Source organism: Bos indicus x Bos taurus, chromosome 12 (genome assembly GCF_003369695.1).
Source record: "Bos indicus x Bos taurus breed Angus x Brahman F1 hybrid chromosome 12, Bos_hybrid_MaternalHap_v2.0, whole genome shotgun sequence".
Lineage (NCBI taxonomy): Eukaryota > Metazoa > Chordata > Mammalia > Artiodactyla > Bovidae > Bos > Bos indicus x Bos taurus.
Genome location: NC_040087.1, coordinates 33,369,938 through 33,394,064, shown reverse-complemented (window position 1 = coordinate 33,394,064; position 24,127 = coordinate 33,369,938). Strand labels below are relative to the sequence as shown.

Below are 24,127 nucleotides of genomic sequence, written 5' to 3'. Positions count from 1 at the left end.
GAAGTACATATTTTCAGGGAGTTTTTTAACCTTGGTGATGTGAACTGTGTCACAACTGTTAGTCGAATTTTCTCTCAATAAATAGTGGAGACTGATAGTTTTCAAACTTTCTAGGCTCTGAAGTCTCAGTGAATAAATGGTCTCTTTCTTATAAATGATACTTGCGGGTGAGTGGCTGTTGCTGGTTTCTTTCACATGCCCCACATGCTGAATCTCTTTGCTAACACTGCTGGGGCTGCCTTTTCAGGAAATCATGGATCTTTGTGGATGTGAAATGTAAAAAGAAAAGAAGAACCTGAAAAAATAGAGTGTTCCGGCCTTGAAGACAGATTCTTGGTGCTAGCCTATGTACGTGGTTATTATTAGTCAGTCAGAGTTAGTTACTCAGTCATGTCCCACTCTTTGTGACCCCATGGACTGTAACCCGCCAGGCTTCTCTGTCCAACTCTCCAGGCAAGAATACTGGAGTGGGTTGCTATTTGCTTCTCAAGGGGATCTTCCTGACCCAGGGATCAAACCCGGGTCTCCTGCATTGCAGATGGATTCTTTACAATCTGAGCACATTACCCTACATAATGTCCCCATGTATTACGTGAATTATTCCCCTGCACTTTGTTGCATGTCATGAATTTCAGCAAATAGAAGTCTGTTTAATTCTTTAAGCATCCAAAGATATTTCAAACTGTTAGTCATTTGAGAAATGCAAATGAAAACTACTAAATCTAATACTACCTATCCATTAGAATGGCTGACATTAGCAAGACAGATGGTGTCATTGTGGACAAGGATGAGGTGTAGTTAGGAAGCTCAGCTGGGACTGGTGAGAAGGCAAAATGATACAACCACTTTGGAAAAGATTCTCAGTTTCCATAAAGTAAACATGTGTGTGTTCTGTGTATCTGTATAGATGGTAAGACAGTAATTCCAATTTGGGAATCTACCAAAGAAAAATAAAAACGTATGTCCACACAAAGACTAGTATACACGTATTTATAGCAGAATTAAATTCAGAATATCCTAAAACTGGAAACAATCCTCGTGTGTAATAATAGGTGAGTGAAAGATTGTGGTGTAGTCATACATTGGAATACCAATTGGAAACAAAAAGGAATATGCTATTGGTAAGTGCATAAATATTGGACAGATCTCAAAAGATTAGGCTGAATGGATAGGTGAGACAGAAATTACTAACCTCTGATTCTATTTATATGGCTTTCTAGAAGAGGAAAACTGTAGTAACAGAAGTGGCCAAAGGCTGGCAGAGGAAGGGATGAAATTGCCTGTGGAATGTCGGGTGGGGACATTTTGGAGTGATGGAGATCTGTATTTTAATGGTAGAAGAGGATACACGACCAACTTGTAGGGAGATTCTTGGGGCTGGTCTATGTCCTCCATTGTTATCATTGTTTAGTCACTCAGTTGTGTCCAACTGTTGGTGACCCCATGGACGGTAGCCCACCAGGCTCCTCTGTCCATGGGATTTCCCAGGCAGGAATACTGGAGTGGGTTGCCATTTCCATCTCCCGGGGATCTTCCCAACCCAGGGATCGAACCCACATCTCCTGCATTGGCAGGTGAATTCTTTACCACTGAACCAGCAGGGAAGCCCTGTTGTTGTTACCTTACACAAAAATATCCCTGTGCACTACTTGAATGATTCCACTTCATTTAGTGTTATGTCTTGAAATCCTTTTGTATTCTTTTGGTGAAACTCATTGAATCGTACACTTAAAGTGGCTCAATTTTTTGTTAATTATAACCCAACGAGGCTGATTAACAAAACCAAACCAAACAAACCTCTGGATAGGCTTTTGTGCTTGTGCAAATTTAGTAAATTGGGTTGGTTTATTCTGAGATTAATTTTTTTAAATCAGAAACGCAAGCATTCTATAGGAGGTGGAGATGGCCAGTGCAGGGAAAGGCCTGATGGGAGTGGGGGATGGGGTAAAAGGTGATGTGAGGATACCTGACAGACACCTTGTGTTTGTATTAATAGCAAGAGACCACGTGATCTCTTGAGGATGTTTGCTTCATGCCTGTGATATATCATGCCATTTTCCCCGAAATTATTTGTGTTACAGGAAGTCTTTGAAATGTTACACATCTAACAGATTCCTCTTCTCTTGAACCCATGGGCCATAGGATGACCACGAGCCCAAGAGGCTCGCGAGCCCAAAGTTCCGTCAGGAGAAGGTGGTTCGCCCTCGAACGTGAAGGCTGTGCAAGTTCTTGAGTGTGATTTGACTGAGTTGCCGCCCCTGAAACTCAAGCCATCCGGGCTTTTCAGCATCGTCAGCTCTGAGCGCATTGCAATTTACAGAAGATCAAAGAGAGCGCTGAGGCAGCTGCTGCTGGCAGGGCAATCTCAGACATTCCTTAGGACACTGCCAAGGTCAGGGAAGGGGAGAGTGACCTGCCTGGACAGAGTTCAGTGCTCGTGCACTGTTTTATTTTGAGGAAAGATTCCTGCTATCTGCAGATTGGTAATCATGCATCCAGGGTCTAGAAATGGTTGTCTCTCCTGGTTTATTAAATCTAAAGTCAGAACAGGAGCATCACCTTCCAGATGCCATCTGCCTGTCGGCTGAGCAGGGTGCACTTCAGCTGTGCTCAGGGGCCGTCTGATGAACATCTGATCTGTGACTCTGCAGAGGAGAACCATTTCCTGAGATCACAGGGTAGCACTGTCTATGTTGTTTATCTAATCATATTTAAAAACCCGGAAAGGCAGACACGAGCACTGACTTTACTGATAAGGAGTGCAGGGTTCATTGTACAGCATGTCTGGGTAAAAGTGTCTGGTGTGACTCAGGAATCAATCTTTACTCAGAGTTGCCCACTTTTAGCTTTAAGTCTTGTGTACTTTTAATTGTGAAGGAAAATGGAGAGTGTGTATGAAAAGCTGGAGATGTAATTTTTCATAGCAATGCCTAAAAGGCAAATTCTAACGAAGAATTTCGGAATGGTTCGCATCTTTCAGGCAATGAAACCCCAGCCCCAACTCCCTATGCCCCTCGTAACAGCCAAGTCTATTGTAACTTTCTGTAATTGGTTTTTTATTAAAATAAGAGAGTGTAGTATAAATTTTAGCAACTAGGCTAAATAGGTATTAACAGGCCCTGGGATCCAACCACAATTTGTAACATCGTTCCTTTGGGAAAATGGATTCTAAGTGCCCCATAACTAACTTACAAATAGACTTTTGAATCATAGTCCATTTGAGAATAAGGAACTGTTTGTGATAGTAATACCTCCGATTGGCTTGCTCCAGAATTACACAGAAGGGACCTATATTCTGCCACACATGTGTGGTGAGCTGAGCTAGTCTGGGTTTGATCAAAGAATATTGCTGAGTGGGCATTGAAAGCGTAGGAATGAAAACCCATGAAAACCAAAGTAGAGACTGGAGACAAGTCAAGGGCGGAGTTGAAAGGATGGGTTTGGAGGGGGCTTAGCAGTAGGAAAGGTTTTTAATCTCAAAGGCACAGGTGTGATTCTGAGCCAATGAAATAAGGGGAGAACAGATGACGAGGAAGGTTAAGTGTAGAAAATATTGAAGACAAAAAGGCTAGGCTAGGAAGAGGAAGGTGAATCAAGAAACAGTCATTAAAAAAAAAAAAAAAAAAGAACCAGTCATTTTTTTTAAACCTGGAAATATAAATTATGTTTTAATTGGTTTGCAAATATTCTTATTAAATTAGAGAAGGTGAGTTATACCCTTATTTCTTTTACACTTGATATTATTTTCCATACATTTTATAGATTTTACTGAGAAGTGTTAAATCTAATGGCATTCTTTTTTTTTTATTTTATTTTATTTTTAAACTTTACATAATTGTATTAGTTTTGCCAAATATCAAAATGAATCTGCCACAGGTATACATGTGTTCCCCATCCTGAACCCTCCTCCCTCCTCCCTCCCCATACCATCCCTCTGGGTCATCACAGTGCACTAGCCCCAAGCATCCAGTATCGTGCGTTGAACCTGGACTGGCAACTCGTTTCTTACATGATATTATACATGTTTCACTGTCATTCTCCCAAATCTTCCCACCCTTTCCCTCTCCCACAGAGTCCATAAGACTGTTCTATACATCAGTGTCTTTTTTGCTGTCTCGTACACTGGGTTATTGTTACCATCTTTCTAAATTCCATATATATGTGTTAGTATACTGTATTGATGTTTTTCCTTCTGGCTTACTTCACTCTGTATAATAGGCTCCAGTTTCATCCACCTCATTAGAACTGATTCAAATGTATTCTTTTTAATGGCTGAGTAATACTCCATTGTGTATATGTACCACAGCTTTCTTATCCATTCATCTGCTGATGGACAGCTAGGTTGCTTCCATGTCCTGGCTATTATAAACAGTGCTGCGATGAACATTGGGGTACACGTGTCTCTTTCCCTTCTGGTTTCTTCAGTGTGTATGCCTAGCAGTGGGATTGCTGGATCATAAGGCAGTTCTATTTCCAGTTTTTTAAGGAATCTCCACACTGTTCTCCATAGTGGCTGTACTAGTTTGCATTCCCACCAACTGTGTAAGAGGGTTCCCTTTTCTCCACACCCTCTCCAGCATTTATTATTTGTAGACTTTTGGATCGCAGCCATTCTGACTGGTGTGAAATGGTACCTCATAGTGGTTTTGATTTGCATTTCTCTGATAATGAGTGATGTTGAGCATCTTTTCATGTGTTTGTTAGCCATCTGTATGTCTTCTTTGGAGAAATGTCTATTTAGTTCTTTGGCCCATTTTTTGATTGGGTCATTTATTTTTCTGGAGTTGAGCTGTAGGAGTTGCTTGTATATTTTTGAGATTAGTTGTTTGTCCGTTGCTTCATTTGCTATTATTTTCTCCCATTCTGAAGGCTGTCTTTTCACCTTGCTAATAGTTTCCTTTGATGTGCAGAAGCTTTTAAGGTTAATTAGGTCCCATCTGTTTATTTTTGCTTTTATTTCCAATATTCTGGGAGGTGGGTCATAGAGGATCCCGCTGTGATGTATGTCGGAGAGTGTTTTGCCTATGTTCTCCTCTAGGAGTTTTATAGTTTCTGGTCTTACATTTAGATCTTTAATCCATTTTGAGTTTATTTTTGTGTATGGTGTTAGAAAGTGCTCTAGTTTCATTCTTTTACAAGTGGTTGACCAGATTTCTCAGCACCGCTTGTTAAAGAGATTGTTTTTAATCCATTGTATATTCTTGCCTCCTTTGTCAAAGATAAGGTGTCCATATGTGCATGGATTTATCTCTGGGCTTTCTATTTTGTTCCATTGATCTATATTTCTGCCTTTGTGCCAGTACCATACTGTCTTGGTAACTGTGGCTTTGCAATAGAGCCTGAAGTCAGGTAGGTTGATTCCTCCAGTTCCATTTTTCTTTCTCAAGATAGCTTTGGCTATTTGAGGTTTTTTATATTTCCATACAAATTGTGAAATTATTTGTTCTAGCTCTGTGAAGAATACTGTTGGTAGCTTGATAGGGATTGCATTGAATCTATAAATTTCTTTGGGTAGTATACTCATTTTCACTATATTGATTCTTCCAATCCATGAACATGGTATATTTCTCCATCTATTAGTGTCCTCTTTGATTTCTTTCACCAGTGTTTTATAGTTTTCTATATATAGGTCTTTAGTTTCTTTAGGTAGATATATTCCTAAGTATTTTATTCTTTTAGTTGCAATGGTGAATGGAATTGTTTCCTTAATTTCTCTTTCTGTTTTCTCATTATTAGTGTATAGGAACGCAAGGGATTTCTGTGTGTTGATTTTATATCCTGTAACTTTACTATAGTCATTGATTAGCTCTAGTAATTTTCTGGTGGAGTCTTTAGGGTTTTCTATGTAGAGGATCATGTCATCTGCAAACAGTGAGAGTTTTACTTCTTCTTTTCCAATTCGGATTCCTTTTATTTCTTTTTCTGCTCTGATTGCTGTGGCCAAAACTTCCAAAACTATGTTGAATAGTAATGGTGAAAGTGGGCACCCTTGTCTTGTTCCTGACTTTAGAGGAAATGCTTTCAATTTTTCACCATTGAGGATAATGTTTGCTGTGGGTTTGTCATATATAGCTTTTATTATGTTGAGGTATGTTCCTTCTATTCCTGCTTTCTGGAGAGTTTTTATCATAAATGGATGTTGAATTTTATCAAAGGCTTTCTCTGCATCTATTGAGATAATCATATGGTTTTTATTTTTCTATTTGTTAATGTGGTGTATTACATTGATTGATTTGCGGATATTGAAGAATCCTTGCATCCCTGGGATAAAGCCCACTTGGTCATGGTGTATGATCTTTTTAATGTGTTGTTGGATTCTGATTGCTAGAATTTTGTTAAGGATTTTTGCATCTATGTTCATCAGTGATATTGGCCTGTAGTTTTCTTTTTTTGTGGGATCTTTGTCAGGTTTTGGTATTAGGGTGATGGTGGCCTCATAGAATGAATTTGGAAGTTTACCTTCCTCTGCAATTTTCTGGAAGAGTTTGAGCAGGATAGGTGTTAGCTCTTCTCTAAATTTTTGGTAGAATTCAGCTGTGAAGCCGTCTGGACCGGGGCTTTTGTTTGCTGGAAGATTTTTGATTACAGTTTCAATTTCTGTGCTTGTGATGGGTCTGTTAAGATTTTCTATTTCTTCCTGGTCGAGTTTTGGAAAGTTGTACTTTTCTAAGAATTTGTCCATTTCTTCCACGTTGTCCATTTTATTGGCATATAATTGTTGATAGTAGTCTTTTATGATCCTTTGTATTTCTGTGTTGTCTGTTGTGATCTCTCCATTTTCATTTCTAATTTTATTGATTTGATTTTTCTCCCTTTGTTTCTTGATGAGTCTGGCTAATGGTTTGTCAATTTTATTTATCCTTTCAAAGAACCAGCTTTTGGTTTTGTTGATTTTTGCTATGGTCTCTTTTGTTTCTTTTGCATTTATTTCTGCCCTAATTTTTAAGATTTCTTTCCTTCTACTAACCCTGGGGTTCTTAATTTCTTCCTTTGCTAGTTGCTTTAGGTGTAGAGTTAGGTTATTTATTTGACTTTTTTCTTGTTTCTTGAGGTATGCCTATATTGCTATGAACTTTCCCCTTAGGACTGCTTTTACCGTGTCCCACAGGTTTTGGGTTGTTGTGTTTTCATTTTCATTCGTTTCTATGCAAATTTTGATTTCTTTTTTGATTTCTTCTGTGATTTGTTGGTTATTCAGCAGCGTGTTGTTCAGCCTCCATATGTTGGAATTTTTAATAGTTTTTCTCCTGTAATTGAGATCTAATCTTACTGCATTGTGGTCAGAAAAGATGCTAGGAATGATTTCTATTTTTTTGAATTTACCAAGGCTAGCTTTATGGCCCAGGATGTGATCTATCCTGGAGAAGGTTCCATGTGCGCTTGAGAAAAAGGTGAAATTCATTGTTTTGGGATGAAATGTCCTATAGATATCAACTAGGTCTAACTGGTCTATTGTATCATTTAAAGTTTGTGTTTCCTTGTTAATTTTCTGTTTAGTTGATCTATCCATAGGTGTGAGTGGGGTATTAAAGTCTCCCACTATTATTGTGTTATTGTTAATTTCTCCTTTCATACTTGTTAGCATTTGTCTTACATACTGCGGTGCTCCCATGTTGGGTGCATATATATTTATAATTGTTATATCTTCTTCTTGGATTGATCCTTTGATCATTATGTAGTGACTGTCTTTGTCTCTTTTCACAGCCTTTGTTTTAAAGTCTATTTTATCTGATATGAGTATTGCTACTCCTGCTTTCTTTTGGTCCCTATTTGCATGGAAAATCTTTTTCCAGCCCTTCACTTTCAGTCTGTATGTGTCCCCTGTTTTGAGGTGGGTCTCTTGTAGACAACATATGTAGGCGTCTTGTTTTTGTATCCATTCAGCCAGTCTTTGTCTTTTGGTTGGGGCATTCAACCCATTTACATTTAAGGTAATTACTGATAAGTATGATCCCGTTGCCATTTACTTTATTGTTTTGGGTTCGAGTTTATCGTTTTTGTGTTTCCTGTCTAGAGAATATCCTTTAGTATTTGTTGGAGAGCTGGTTTGGTGGTGCAGAATTCTCTCAGCTTTTACTTGTCTGAAAAGCTTTTGATTTCTCCTTCATACTTGAATGAGATCCTTGCTGGGTACAATAATCTGGGCTGTAGGTTATTTTCTTTCATCCCTTTAAGTATGTCTTGCCATTCCCTCCTGGCTTGAAGAGTTTCTATTGAAAGATCAGCTGTTATCCTTATGGGAATTCCCTTGTGTGTTATTTGTTGTTTTTCCCTTGCTGCTTTTAATATTTGTTCTTTGTGTTTGATCTTTGTTAATTTGATTAATATGTGTCTTGGGGTGTTTCGCCTTGGGTTTATCCTGTTTGGAACTCTCTGGGTTTCTCGGACTTGGGTGATTATTTCCTTCCCCATTTTAGGGAAGTTTTCAACTATTATCTCCTCAAGTATTTTCTCATGGTCTTTCTTTTTGTCTTCTTCTTCTGGAACCCCTATGATTCGAATGTTGTAGCGTTTAATATTGTCCTGGAGGTCTCTGAGATTGTCCTCATTTCTTTTAATTCATTTTTCTTTTATCCTCTCTGATTCATTTATTTCTACCATTCTATCTTCTAATTCACTAATCCTATCTTCTGCCTCTGTTATTCTACTATTTGTTGCCTCCAGAGTGTTTTTAATTTCATTTATTGCATTATTCATTATATATTGACTCTTTTTTATTTCTTCTAGGTCCTTGTTAAACCTTTCTTGCATCTTCTCAATCCTTGTCTCCAGGCTATTTATCTGTGATTCCATTTTGATTTCAAGATTTTGGATCAATTTCACTATCATTATTTGGAATTCTTTATCAGGTAGATTCCCTATCTCTTCCTCTTTCGTTTGGTTTGGTGGGCATTTATCCTGTTCCTTTATCTGCTGAGTATTCCTCTGTCTCTTCATCTTGTTTAAATTGCTGAGTTTGGGAGTCCTTTCTGTATTCTGGCAGTTTGTGGAGTTCTCTTTATTGTTTCCTCACTGTGTGTAGGTTTGTACAGGTGGCTTGTCAAGGTTTCCTGGTTAGGGAAGCTTGTGTCAGTGTTCTGGTGGGTGGAGCTGTATTTCTTCTCCCTGGAGTGCAATGAAATGTCCAGTAATGAGTTATGAGATGTCTATGGTTTTGGGGTGACTTTGGGCAGCCTGTGTCTTGAAGCTCAGGGCTGTGTTCCTTTGTTGCTGGAGAATTTACTTGATATGTCTTGCCCTGGAACTTATTGGCCCTTGTGTGGTGCTTGGTTTCAGTGTCGGTATGGAGGCATTTGATGAGCTCCTGTCAATTAATGTTCCTTGGACTCAGGAGTTCCCTGGAGTCAGGGTTTGGACTTAAGTCTCCTGCTTCTGGTTATCGGTCTTATTTTTACAGTAGTTTCAAAACTTCTCCTTCTATACAGCACCATTGATAAAACATCTACATTAAAGATGAAAAGTTTCTCTACTGTGAGGGTCACTCAGAGAGGTTCACAGGGTTACATGGAGAAGAGAAGAGGGAGGAGGGAGTTAGAGGTGACCCGAATGAGATGAGGTGGAATCAATAGTGGAGAGAGTGGGCTAGCCAGTAGTCACTTCTTTATGTGCACTCCACAACTGGACCACTTAGAGATGTTCACGGAGTTATACAGAGAAGAGAAGAGGGAGGAAGGTGACAGAGGTGACCAGAAGGATAAAAGGGGGGAATGAAAAGGAGGGAGACAGATCCAGCCAGTAATAAGTTCCCTAAGTGTTCTCCACCATCTGGAACACACAGAAATTCACAGAGTTGGGTAGAGTAGAGAGGGGTTAGCAAGGAGACACAGGTGATCTGGTGGAGAAAAAGGAGAGTCCAAAGGGAGAGAGAGCAGTCAAGCCAGTAATCTCGCTCCTTAGTGAAAAATGGGTCCTGAAGATTGGGTTCTTAAAGGTACAAAATTGGTAACAAATACATAAAAGCAAAAATTAAAAATCTAGAGTAGAGTTTGGAATTTCAAAACTACGATGTTAAAGAAAAGAAGAAGGAAAAGAAAGAGAGAAAAAACGAACAAACAAAAACAAACAAGGTCGCGAAAATTATAAAGAAAGTACAGGTACAAAATTGATAACTAATACCAAAAAGCAAAAATTAAAAATCTACAGTAGAGTTTGGAATTTCAAAAATACAATGTTAAAGAAAAGAAGAAAAAAAAAAAAAAAAAAACAAGGTCAAAAAATTATAAAATATATATATATGAAGTTTGCTTAAGAAGAAAAAAATAGGGTCTTTTTTTTTTTGCAAATTAATAGGTTATAAAAGTGAAAATTAAAGGAACAATAGAGGACTTAAAATTTTTTTAAAAAAAATTAAAAAAAAAGAAAGAATGATCGTAAAAATAATAAAAATATATCTAGGACTTTCTTGGTTTTGTTGTGGGTATTGTGGGTTCAGTTCATTTTTGGCTAGTTCCTTGGTCTGACTTATATTTCTCAAGATCTGTAGGCCCCTTCCTATGTAGTCCGTAGTAACCACAGGGTTTTGATCTATTGCCTGTAGCTTCCAAGGCGTTTCCCTCTGTTATATCTTCTTCTGTTTGCTAGTCTCTTCAGTATCTGGTTTCCACCCTGACACAAAGGGGACGGTGGAGGACACTTTTTTTTTTTTTTTTTTTTAGGCTTACTTGTTCAGTCGCGCTGTGGGGAGGGAGGGATGCTGCAAACAAATAACACTGGCGTGAGCTCGCAATGCCTCAGCCACACTGGGTCTGTCCCCGCTCACGGCGCGTGTAGCCTCCCTGCCCACACTGCTCGGGCTCTAGGTTGTTCCGCCGGGAACAATCCGAGGCCGGCCCTGGGTTGCATGCACCTCCCAGGTCCAAGCCGCTCAGGTTCAGGCACTCGGGTAGTCCTCAGAGGCGCAGACTCAGTTGGGCCTGCGTTTTGTGCTCTTCCCAGGTCCAAGCAGCTCAGGTGATGAGGTGTTTGGCGAGCACAAATGCTGCGACTTATTGCCTCCCTGCCACTCAGTTATCTGGGTGTAAAACCGGCGCACCTTCTCAGGCAGATGTTGACTGTCCAGACCCCCAATAAGTTTTAGTTAGCAAAGAAGCCTGCTTACAGTTTTATAGATAATGTCTCTCTGGGGCTGTGATTGCCCCCTTCCGGCTCTGGCTGCCTGTCACCGGAGGGGGAAGGTCTGCAGCCGGCTATCTCTGTTCAGTCCTTTGTTCCGTGTGCGGGCCTGGCGGTGTCTTAGGTTAGAGCTGGCTTTTCGTGTGGTAGATATCCCACAGTCTGGTTTGCTAGCCCAAATTATTTCGCTCAGATAGTGCTCAGGGTATTCAGGCCAGATTCTTACTCTCAGCGATGCAGCCCACGCCGTGCCTCCCTGCCCAGCCCCTGCTTGCTAATGGCGGATGCAGGCGTCTGCGCTGCTTCTCCGCTGGGGGAGTTACTGTAGGGCTCGCAATCTGCGAGTTTTAATTGTTTATTTATTTTTTCTCCCTGTTATGTTGCCCTCTGTGCTTCCAAAGCTCGGCACAGATTCGGCAGTGAGAAGGTTTCCTGGTGTTTGGAAACTTCTCTCTTTTTAAGACTCCCTTCCCGGGATGGAACTCCGTCCCTCCCTCTTTTGTCTCTTTTTTTGTCTTTTATATTTTTTCCTACCTCCTTTCGAAGAGTTGGGTTGCTTTTCTGGGTGCCTGATGTCCTCTGCCAGCATTCAGAAGTTGTTTTGTGGAATTTACTCGACATTTAAATGCTCTTTTGATGAATTTGTGGGGGAGAAAGTGTTCTCCCCGTCCTACTCCTCCACCATCTTGGCTCCTCCCTCTCTAATGGCATTCTTAAAAAAAAAATGAAAGAATGTCATTTGTAGCAATATGGTGGGATCTAGAAATTATCATACTAAGTGAGGTAAGTCAAAGACAAGCACCATTGATATCATTTACATATGTCCATGGGTTAGACACAAAGAGTCGGACACCACTGAGCTACTGAACAACAATAAATACTTGAAATCCCAAAAAATGATACAAATTATAAATGAACCAATTTATAAAACAGAAATAGACCCATAGTCATAGAAAGCAAACTCATGAAGAAACAGTCATTTTTAAGGAAATATAATGTCAAATGTAGCAGGAAGGCTAGATAGCTCACGTCTTCCAGGCAAATGAATGCCTCCGAGACCTATAAATAGTCTCTTCAAGATACTACACTGAAGGATTAGCTGAGACACATTCGTTCATTTACGAAGTCAGCACATTTACTGGACACCTGCTCTGGGCTTGCAGGATCCGAGTTTGGCAAAGGAAGTTTCTCCCTTCATCAAATTTACAGTTGAGTACAGTTCCAGCCAGACTCAAAGATGAGCCAGAGCTGGCTGGGGCAGGATGTTGCTGAGACCTATACTCTGCCCATAAGAATATTAAGTTTTTATTCACTCTTCTGTGTGTGTGTTTGCTACCCTGATGGTATAGTAGGACTTCTGGGGGTATATACGCCCCCAGAGCATAGTAAGTACTCGAGTAACCACATCTTGGTTGGTTGATGGTAATAGGTCTGACTCATGTAATTGCTTAGTTGAACCCTTTTTATTCATGGGGAAACTTGTATTTGTTAATGTACTGTGCTCTTTACCAGTATATGAGAAATTGCCCAGTCAATGGAATATGAATGTGAAATCTCTCTTTTTTTTAAGTTTTTTTAGTAACATTTAGTGTTCTTACTGCAAGTGGAACACCTAAATCAAATCCCTTATGACTACACAGTGGAAGTGAAAAATAGATTTAAGGGCCTAAATCTGATAGATAGAGTGCCTGATGGACTATGGACTGAGGTTTGTGACGTTGTATAGGAGACAGGGATCCAGACCATCCCCATGGAAAAGAAATGCAAAAAAGCAAAATGGCTGTCTGGGGAGGCCTTACAAATAGCTGTGAAAAGAAGAGAAGCAAAAAGCAAAGGAGAAAAGGAAAGATATAAGCATCTGAATACAGAGTTCCAAAGAATAGCAAGAAGAGATAAGAAAGCCTTCCTCAGCAATCAATGCAAATAAATAGAGGAAAACAACAGAATGGGAAAGACTAGAGATCTCTTCAAGAAAATTAGAGATACCAAGGGAACATTTCATGCAAAGATGGGCTCGATAAAGGACAGAAATGGTATGGACCTAACAGAAGCAGAAGATATTAAGAAGAGGTGGCAAGAATACACAGAAGAACTGTACAAAAGAGATCTTCATGACCAAGACGATCACGACGGTGTGATCACTGACCTAGAGCCAGACATCCTGGAATGTGAAGTCAAGTGGGCCTTAGAAAGCATCACTACGAACAAAGCTAGTGGAGGTGATGGAATTCCAGTTGAACTATTTCAAATCCTGAAAGATGATGCTGTGAAAGTGCTATACTCAATATGCCAGCAAATTTGGAAAATTCAGCAGTGGCCACAGGACTGGAAAAGGTCAGTTTTCATTCCAATCCCAAAGAAAGGCAATGCCAAAGAATGCTCAAATTACTGCACAATTGCACTCATTTCACACGCTAGTAAAGTAATGCTCAAAATTCTCCAAGCCAGGCTTCAGCAATACGTGAACCATGAACTTCCAGGTGTTCAAGTTGGTTTTAGAAAAGGCAGAGGAACCAGAGATCAAATTGCCAACATCCGCTGGATCATGGAAAAAGCAAGAGAGTTCCAGAAAGACATCTATTTCTGCTTTATTGACTATGCCAAAGCCTTTGACTGTGTGGATCACAATAAACTGTGGAAAATTCTGAAAGAGATGGGAATGCCAGACCACCTGACCTGCCTCTTGAGAAACCTATATGCAGGTCAGGAAGCAACAGTTAGAACTGAACATGGAACAACAGACTGGTTCCGAATAGGAAAAGGAGTATGTCAAGGCTGTATATTGTCACCCTGTTTATTTAACTTCTATGCAGAGTACATCATGAGAAACGCTGGGCTGGAAGAAGCACAAGCTGGAATCAAGATTGCAGGGAGAAATATCAATAACCTCAGATATGCAGATGACACCACCCTTATGGCAGAAAGTGAAGAGAAACTAAAAAGTCTCTTGATGAAGGTGAAAGTCGAGAGTGGAAAAGTTGGCTTAAAACTCAACATTCAGAAGACGAAGATTATGGCATCTGGTCCCATCACTTCCTGGGAAATAGATGGGGAAACAGTGTCAGACTTTTCTTTTTTTTTTTGGCTCCAAAATCACTGCAGATGGTGACTGCAACCATGAAATTAAAAGACGCTTACTCCTTGGAAGGAAAGTTATGTCCAACCTAGATAGCATATTCAAAAGCAGAGACATTACTTTGCCAACAAAGGTTCGTCTAGTCAAGGCTATGGTTTTTCCTGTGGTCATGTATAGATGTGAGAGTTGGACTGTGAAGAAAACTGTGCGCTGAAGAATTGATGCTTTTGAACTGTGGTGTTGGAGAAGACTCTTGAGAGTCCCTTGGACTGCAAGGAGATCCAACCAGTCCATTCTGAAGGAGATCAGCCCTGGGATTTCTTTGGAAGGACTGATGCTAAAGCTGAAACTCCAGTACTTTGGCCACCTCATGGGAAGAGTTGACTCATTGGAAAAGACTCTGATGCTGGGAGGGATTGGGGGCAGGAGGAAAAGGGGACGACAGAGGATGAGATGGCTGGATGGCATCACTGACTCGATGGACATGAGTCTCAGTGAACTCCAGGAGTTGGTGATGGACAGGGAGGCCTGGCGTGCTGCAATTCATGGGGTCGCAGAGTCAGACACGACTGAGCAACTGAACTGAACTGCAAGTGGAGAGCTTGGTGGCCCTGTTTTTACAGGGTTCAGCATAGCCAGTGGGCACCACCTGCCCCAGTGGCCATGCCCTGCTCACCCCAATTCCGTGTATTCCATGTATTCGTGACCTTGTCTCCCATGTTGCACGTATCTGACACCGCCGTTGCCACACCGGAGTAGAAGGCTCATTCCAGACGGTAAATATGATGGGTTGTTGCTTGTTCAGTGACCGTGTCCTCCTGGTCCTTTGATCTCTATGTCCACTACTCCAAGAAGAGTGCTGCATCGCCCGTGAATTCACCGAGTGACCTTCTGTCTTAGCTCAGGCTGCTGTCACAAAAGTACATAGTCTGGTGGCCTAGACAACAGGAACTCTCTCCTCATGGTTGTGAAAGCTGGAAGACCAGGACCCAGGAGTAGACCTAGTGTCTGATGCGGGCTTTCTTCCTGGTTTGTCTTCATAAGGGTTGAGAGGGGAAGGGAAAGAGAAGAAGTTCTCCTGTCTCTTCTCCTAAAGGACACAATGGGGTTATTATGGGCTCATTGAATTCTGTCCTTTGTGCGTCTTATCGCAGGCTACTGTCCTGCTTTTCTCCATCTTCAACCCCCAAGGGTACACAGTTAGGGGCAGTGGCTGATGGTTTGATGACTGCAACACCCTTTATTTACAGACACGGCAGGTGACATTTTTGGCCCATACCATCTTGGGCCTAGTTGGTTTTAACCAGTTTTATTCTCTGCAGCTTCTTCCTAAAACTTAGATTTGAGCAATTGATTGACATTTGAGGGAGGGGCTGGGGTATGAAGGGCTTCCTTGGTGGCTCCATCGTTAAAGAATCCGCCTGCAATGCAGGACACCTGCCTTCAGTCTCTGGATCAGGAAGATCCCCCAGAGAAGGCCATGGCAACCCACTCCAGTGCTCTTGCCTGGAGAATCCCATGGACAGAGGAGCCTGGCAGGCTGCAGTCCATGGGTTCACACAGAGTCAGACACGACTGAGTGACTAACTTTCACTTCAGGGTATGATTCCAGGGGAGCAGCCTTGGTAACCCTGGAGCACATTTTATCAGCACATTTCTGCCATCATGCACCCTTTGCTCAGACTTCTTCTGGGCCCACTCCCATTCATGCCTGAACCTCCGTGGACCACATCTGCAAATCCAGTCTCATCACTGTGGTGAGACGTTTCGCAGGAGGGTGCTCTGGCCACTGTGCACTGACCCTGGCAGGCACACCCTCCAGAATCGCATGGACCTGTCTGAGTTCCCCTGGAGACATCCCCAGACTGCCAGGCTGGAGTTTCCCTAAGTGGTTGGAATTGTCTTCTCTACCCAAATTCTGAAGGACAGGCTGTTGGCACATATAAAGTAAACATAGATGTTTTGTTTGAGATTCAGAATTACTCAACTCACCAACAGTAAGAAGCATAAAGTGTCCTTTATTTTTATTTTTAGTAGGAGTCCATTTAACTTTTTTTCTTAGAGCATTATTTTATGACTTCCTCTATTACTGCATTGACAAAGCAGGTCTTGTCACGGATGGCATTTATTCACTGCCTGAAGTGGCAGAGATGTGTGTTTTCCTTGATGTGGGAAGTTCTTATTGAATAAATAGTAACAGGAAGAGGAATGGGTTTGACTGGATGCCTGTTACGTGCCTAGAAGGTTACGCTGAGTAGCTCATTTTTCATAAGAAGGGCACTATGAAGTGAGTATTCTTAGCTCCATTTTACACTTGAGGAAACTGCTATTTAAAGAGGTTTTGCATCTTGCCCAAGGTCACAGAGGCAATAAGGGGAGAGTTGGGACCAGACCCCAGGCCACTTGACCGTAGAACGACAATTGTGCCTTTGATGCATCTTTTTTGAAATTAATTTCTACTGGAGTATAGTTGCTTTACAGTGTGGTTAGTTTCTGCTAGACAGCAAAGTCTTTTTGATATTGACAGCCTCCTATTGAGAAGGAGAACTGAGCAGTCAGACAGTAGAACCTGCTTTTCACCTTGTGATGGTAGCTGATCCTCAGTTTAGCGAGGGGAAGAAGAATTTCAGTTCATTCTACATGTTTCTTAACTGTACTTTACGTTATCAGATGACAAATATATGTATATGTCACTTAATAGCCGAAGGACAGTTGTCCAAACAGAGTAATTTTAGCCGACTGGTGTGCTTCCCTGATTAATTTAAAGCAGGTTTTAATTATGAGCCCCAAATATCTTCTTATATTTGAACTGGATATCCTATTCGTAATCATGAATTCCCTAGGAAGATCAGAACATCCTTTTTTTTTATTCTTAAAAATTCTATAATAAACTTATGGTTGCTGGAGGGAAAGGATAGGGGGAAGGGATAGTTAGGGAGTTTGGGTTGGACATATAAATACTTTTTCTATTTAAAAATGGGTTATCAGCAAGGAGCTGCTGTATAGCACAGAGAATTCTGCTCAATAGTTATGCAGCAGCCTGGATGAGAGAGGAGTTTGGGGGAGAATGGATACATGTACATGCATGGCTGAGTCCTTTTGCTGTCCATCTGAAATTCACAACATTGTTAATTGGCTATATTCCAGTACTAAATAAAAAGTTTTAAAAAATGGTTCTATGCTTTAATTCCATCTGATAACAGATATCACACTAAAACACTTACTCAGGCTGGTAGTAACGTTTTAAAAGGTACTGGTGATTTAATTTGGTTGAATATTTTTTGTAACATGAAAAAAATTATCAATTCATTTCTTACTCCAGTGATTCATGGAGAAAAATGGTTTAATCTGCAGATCTCAGCAAAGAAAAGAAAGGGACCTTTTGTGTTATTTTTATATCCTCTAATTTCTTTTGCATGCTTTGAAGATTACCTTGTGTAAACTGAGAAGTTCTTGACATTTAAGTTCCAGCAACGTTATCACCCTCAGCCCCCTGAGAAAAAACATTTGTATTTATGGAATTTCCTGTTCTAGGAACACCAAGAGTAATGTGTATATAGATAAAGGAGGGGAGAGAAAGATAGTCACGAGAACCTTAGCAATTAAAGTTCCAATGGAAAAGAATTCAGATGCTCTAGGTCAGCTGAAGATGGTAACCACAGTAGGTTATTGTAAATATCACTATGGGGATGTTTTCACCCATAGCACAGACCTGGGCTGTGGTCTGTTGTAATATCAATGCATCAATAGGCCAAGTGGAGCTCTGTTTTTATGTTTTACATTATAGGGGGCATGTTTTCATTTTAAGGAACTTAGTTTGGATTTCTGGGTCTTTCTTCTGCTGTTTAAAAGCTTCTGTCTCTGCTACACTGAGATGTAACACTCCCCCTCCCCCCCTCCCCCCCACACCTTGTCTCAGGCCACCCGGGCAGCCATCACCCAGCACTGCGCGGACCTCGGGAGCCTGCTGGGCAAGGAGAACGACGCGGCCCTCATCATCGACGGCCACACCCTCAAGTACGCGCTGTCCTTCGAGGTCCGGAGGAGCTTCCTGGACCTGGCCCTCTCGTGCAAGGCAGTCATCTGTTGCAGGTAGGTGCCAGGCTGCCCCAGGCTCATGCTCTGACTTGGCCGTGTCCTTCGTTTAGGTAAAAAAACCACACGTGGGAGTTCTAAGGGTAAACTTTCCGGGAGGGGGAAGCAAAACAACAATACAGATTCAACTGTCTGTTCACAGATTTTGTGGAAGGCAGTCAGTGGTTTTTGGATTTTTGTTTTCTTTACTGTTCTCTGAGAAGGTAAAAGTGATCAGAGCCAGGGTCTCTTGGCAGGCACACTGTGGTGTCTGTGAGGGCATCACTCACTATCTCACGCGGAGCCAGAGGTCACTATGAGAATGTCACCATCCCCAGCAACTGCCACGATGGCCAGGGTGCCATCACCCTGCTGCCATGGTGAGCAGAGACACACCAGAAACCACCAGAAACCACACGGAAAATCTGGTAGACTGTAAATCCCAGCACATGTGCTCTAATTTCGTGGTTTTTCAAAGGGAAAGTGAAACGAGCCCATTTGGGTTTCTCAGGGGAGAGCAGGAATGCCTTCCAGGCTCTACAGGAACTCACGCTCCGCTTACCAGGTGCTGGACACCAAAGGAAAACATCTTTTTCCCCTTCTGACCATGGCTACTCTCTGAGGCCTCTGTGTGTCCCACCTCACTGGATCCCTCACTGCTTCACAGGAAGGCGTTCACCCTGGAACTGGCACGGGAAGAGGAAATTTCAAATTAAATACCGTTACTGTCTACAAAATAGAAGCATTAATTGAAAAAAAAAAAAAAAGAACCTGGGATGGTGCAGTTTTGCCTCCAGGAGATGTTTCTTGGCTGGTCTCACATTTAAGATTAAGGGGGAAAAAAAAAAAAAAAACACATACTTTTTTTTTTTTTTTTTTTAAAAGCACATCTTTCAGATGCTTTCTCTTCATTGAGAATTTAAACTTTAATATGTGACTTCAAATATAAGTTTAACCTTCCATTTAAGGTTGACCTTTTCATCTTTAAAATGTAATAGTTATCAAAGTTGCCCTTTTCTCTAATAATAGAATAAAAATTTTTTTTTCAGAAAATAATTTTTCACTGAAATTGTTTTGTGTTGTTTCCCAGCAGTATTGATTCAAAGACTGGCAAAGGCTGTGTGAAAATGGATAAATACTTTAAAGCAATATTTCAGGCAGCAGAAAGAGGGAAAATGGAAGAATTTAAGATTTTGCTGAGATTGGAATCACACTGTTTCGCTTATTACACATTGTTATACTAAGATCATGGCATCCGGTCCCATCACTTCATGGCAAATCGATGGGGAAACAATGGAAACACTGACAGACTTTATTTTCTTAGGTTCCAAAATCACTGCAGATGGTGACTGCAGCCATGAAATTAAAAGATGCTTGCTCCTTGGAAGAAAAACTATGACCAACCTAGATAGCATATTAAAAAGCAGAGAGAGACATTACTTTGCCAACAAAGGTCCATCTAGTAAAGGCTATGGTTTTTTCAGTAGTCATGTATGGATGTGAGAGTTGGACTCTAAAGAAAGCTGAGTGCCAAATAACTGATGCTTTTGAACTGTGGTGTTGGAGAAGACTCTTGAGAGTCCCTTGGACAGCAAGGCAATCAAACCAGTCAATTGTAAAGGAAATTAGTCCTGAATGTTCATTGGAAGGACTGATGCTGAAGCTGAAGCTCCACTACTTTGGCCAACTGACTCGAAGAACTGACTCATTGGAAAAGACCCTGATGCTGGGAAGGATTGAAGGTGGGAGGAGAAGGGGACAACAGAGGATGAGATGGTTGGATGGCATCACTGACTCCGTGGAGATGAGTTTGAGCAAGCTCTAGGAGTTGGTGATGGACAGGGAAGCCTGGCATGCTGCAGTCCATGGGGTCTCAAAGAGTTGGACATGACTGAGCAACTGAACTAAACTGAACTGTTTACCAGTATTTTTTCATGTGCTTAAAACCCTAGGAAAGTCATCATCTGGGCAGCAATACATTTAGCGATCAGTGTGGATGACAGTTTACTGTTGTTGGCAGGCATGTTGGCACTTATTTATTGAGATATAAAATGAATAGTCCATTAAGGTGTTTGTTGTAGGCTTGATATTCACACTGTATGTTCCTAGGCATCATAGGAAAACAGAGAAAAGACTGGTCTTTGCCTTCAGTGCAAATGATGAATGTGTGTTTGTAATCCTTGCTTCTGGTCTCTTCCTTTACTTCTCTTGTACTCCTCTCCTCCTTGAAATCAGTCCTCCTCCAGGAAGGCCTGCATCTTGCCATATGCACAACCTCTCAATTCCTTTCTTCATTTGTCCTCAGCATCTGATGTTGAGAGCCACCAGCCGTTGGATTCTCCTCTATTTCCATGACACCTTTCTCTTCTCCCTAGTTTTGTGTTTCCCTCATAGGGTCTTTCACACCAGCTTTGAGACTCCATATTTTTAGCTTTCACCTTTGGCCCTGTTGTATTTCCAACCCACATCTCTTCCACACATGTGTTCCCTCTGCCCTTACGGCTCATTTGTCTTCTCCATTAGTGATTCTCAGTGCTAACTTTCTACTGGATCATCTAGAGAGCCTAAGACATTTTCTTTAAAAAGTTAAGCATAGAATTACCCCTATATGACCTAGCCATTCCACTCTTGGGTAGCTACCCAAGAGAATTAAAAAGAGGTAACCAAGCAAATACTTGTGTGTGCATGTTCAAAGGAGCACTAGTTGTAATGGCCAAAAGGTGGACACAACCCAAGTGTCACTCGATGTATGAATGGACAAGCAAAATGTGGTCTGTCCATACAACGGATGCTTTTTCAGCCATAAGAAGGAATGAAGCACTGATACATGCTGTAGCATGGATGAACCTCAAAAACATACCCAGAAAAACAAGCCAGTCACAAAAGACCATGTATTATAGGATTCCATTCATGGGATATATTCAGAATCAGCAAATCCACACAGAGAGAAAGTGGCTTAGTAGTTGTCTGGGGCTGGGGGAGGAGGAATTGGGAGTAAGTCTCTGGGTGGATATGGGTCTCCTTTTGGGGATGATGAACGTGTTCTGAGACTCCACAGCAGTGATGCTGCACAGCACGATGAGTGAACTGAGCTGTTACAGTTGACGTGGTTCATTTTATGTTAACTTTGCTGTTATTGTTCAGTCACTCAGTTGTGTCTGACTGTTTGCGACCCCATGGACTATAGCACACCAGGCTTCCCTGACCTTCACTATCTCCCAGAGTTTGTTAGAACTCATGTCCATCGAGTTGGTGATGTCATCCAACCATTTCACCTTCTCCTCTTGCCCTCAATTTCCCAGGATCAGGGTCTTTTCCAGTGAGTCAGCTCTTTGCAATCAGGTGTCCTAAGTATTGGAGCTTCAGTTTCAGCATAAGTCCTTCCCATGAATATTCAGGGTTGATTTCCTTTAGGATTGACTGGTTTGATCTCCTTGCAGTCCAAAAGACTCTCAAGAGTCTTCTCCAGCACCACACTTTGAAAGCATAGTTTCTTTGGCCTTCTTTATGGTCCATCTCTCACATCCATACTTGACTACTGGAAAAACCATAGCTTTGACTATATGGACCTTTGTTGGCAAAGTGGTGTCTCTGCTTTTTAATACACTGTCTATGTTTGTCATAGCTTTTCTCCCAAGGAGAATGTTAACTTAAAAATATAAACAAATGAACCAAAGAATTCATGCATTGCAATGACATGTTTGTTGAATGAAAAAATGGAATGTTGAATGGAAGTTTTATTGATTCATTTGAATGAAATCTTTGCTGAGAGAAAATAAGCAAAAAAAGCCTGAGCCCCAGGCCCTATCCCAGGATAATTAATGTGGAATTCTAGGAATTTTATGAGCTTCTGGGTGGTTCTGATGAATAGTCAGGGTTGAAACTAGATGACCTCCCCAGTCTTTCTGTCCCGTGCGACCTCTCCCTTGAGTTCCAGCTTGAGAGCTCCTCCATCTGTGTCTGGGGTTCCTCACACTGACATTCTTGGGCACCTTGAGTTGGAATGTGACTGAGTTGGTTGCTGTCCTCTGGTCTGTGCATCTCCTCATCCTTGCCAGTCTTCTCACTGGTTTTCCAGGTTTACTGTCTCGGTGGATGGTACTCCTCTTCTCCATCGCCAGGGCCTTTTCGTAGCAGAACAGGCATGATTTTATACCCAAGGAACTTTCAGAGAGACTAAACCACACAGACAGATTATGACATTGAGGTCAGAAATTGCAGGCTCATAACTTATTCTTGAAAAGTGTTGTCTTGATTTTTTATAAGTGAGGAAATGAAAGCCTCAGACAAATTACATCATCTTGCTTCTGGGTTCAGTGAGTGATGGAGGCATTATCCACAATCTGAGTGAGATGAGGACCTCTGCTTCTGAGTTGTGAAGTTGTCTGCGCCAGAAAATCCACGGTCTTGTGTTTATTATTGGGACCAAATGTAAGGTTTGATTTTTAACACATTTTTCAACCCATAGAATTTGTTTAAACCTATTCAGCATAAAATTTTGTGGGATTTATCATTCCCCAGAGAGCTTCCTAGGTAGCGCTAGTAGTAAAGAACCCACCTGCCAATGCAGGAGACTAAGAGATGTGGATCGATCCCTCGGTCAGGAAGATCCCCTGGAGGAGGGCATGGCAGCCCGCTCCAGTATTCTTGTCTGGAGAATCTCATGGACAGAGGAGTCTGGCAGGCTACAGTTCATGGGGCCGCACAGAGTGGGACATGACTGAAGTGACTTAGCACGCACACACGGAGGGATAGCAGGCATGTAGAAAATGGGTTGAAAGAAGGAATCCTCTGTTCTCTCTTCCCTGTTGCTGTTACCTAAAATGACCATCTATCTTGTTTTCTTATTTTACCTTTTTCTGTGAAGCTCTTTATTTTGTAGAGCTTCAAAATAGAGATCAATTTTTTAGGCACAGATGAGAGTCTGGGGACACTTTGACTTCTTGAACACTGACAAATTTGAAAGTTTATCTTGACAGGAAGAGAGTCATGAAAGAATCATCAGGGCCTGCTTTGTGAGGGAGCTGGTGGATGGCCCCACCGCAGCCCTCTGCAAACACGGGGTGCTCACAGCTCCAGTGCCGCCACCCGGGCAGAGGTGATTTATGGCTCTGTGTCTCTGGGCAGGAGATGGAGTGGAAGGAAAACATCACAGCAGAGATTTCCCCTGGTTGTGCAAATTAGGCATCTCAGAAGGCATCGTTTATTTTCTCCGATGTGTTTAGACTTCTGTCTTTCAGGACAGATGCAAAGATAAACAAGTATGTGCCTACCCTCATATCATGGGAGTAAAGAGAGTGCAGAGCAGAGTGCAGAGTGGGCACGACCAATGTTTCTGAAAGCTTTGGGGGCTTATTTTTCTAAGAGTGATTTATATTTCTTGTAGAAAAAAGTCAGAAAGTGCAGATAAACAAGAAGAAAGAAAACAGCATTCCTAATCCTGTAGACTGGAGATAAGCCTTGTTAGTGATCAGTGTCTAAATGTAGATCTTTTTCAGTTGAAATGGCTTTTCTTGGAAGAAGGTTAGACTGTCCACAGTATGTGGAGTGCAAAGATGATAAACAGTTTTTATGGCAAATAGAAACATAAAATGTGTTGTTTAATTTATTCCTTGTTGCTGACTATTTAGGTTAAGAAGGTTTTTTTCCCCCCACTGTTTAAGTATCACTATGAATAAGGTTGTTATAGCTCAGTCTTTGTAAGGATGCTTGATTGCCGTAATATAATCGTGGATTCAAGAGGGAGCAATATAGAAATTTACAAAAATGTCTGTGCCCTTCCCCTCGGAAAGCAAAGTGATGACTTGGGTGTAGTCAGTTGTCACTATCTTGTTCACTGGTCCACTCTCTGGTCACCCCCGGCCA

At 41.4% G+C, this 24,127-nt stretch overlaps 1 protein-coding gene across 4 annotated transcripts in view; it reads left to right on the top strand.

Moving 5' to 3' along the window:
• The window catches only part of LOC113902374 (phospholipid-transporting ATPase IB), a 495,526-nt gene that overhangs the window by 200,298 nt on the left and 271,101 nt on the right, over positions 1–24,127 (top strand). For all 4 annotated transcript variants that reach the window (XM_027557555.1, XM_027557554.1, XM_027557558.1 and 1 more), the window contains one exon: positions 18,108–18,280. In XM_027557555.1, coding sequence (XP_027413356.1) covers positions 18,108–18,280 — 173 coding nt within the window. The remainder of the gene's footprint in view (positions 1–18,107; positions 18,281–24,127) is intronic.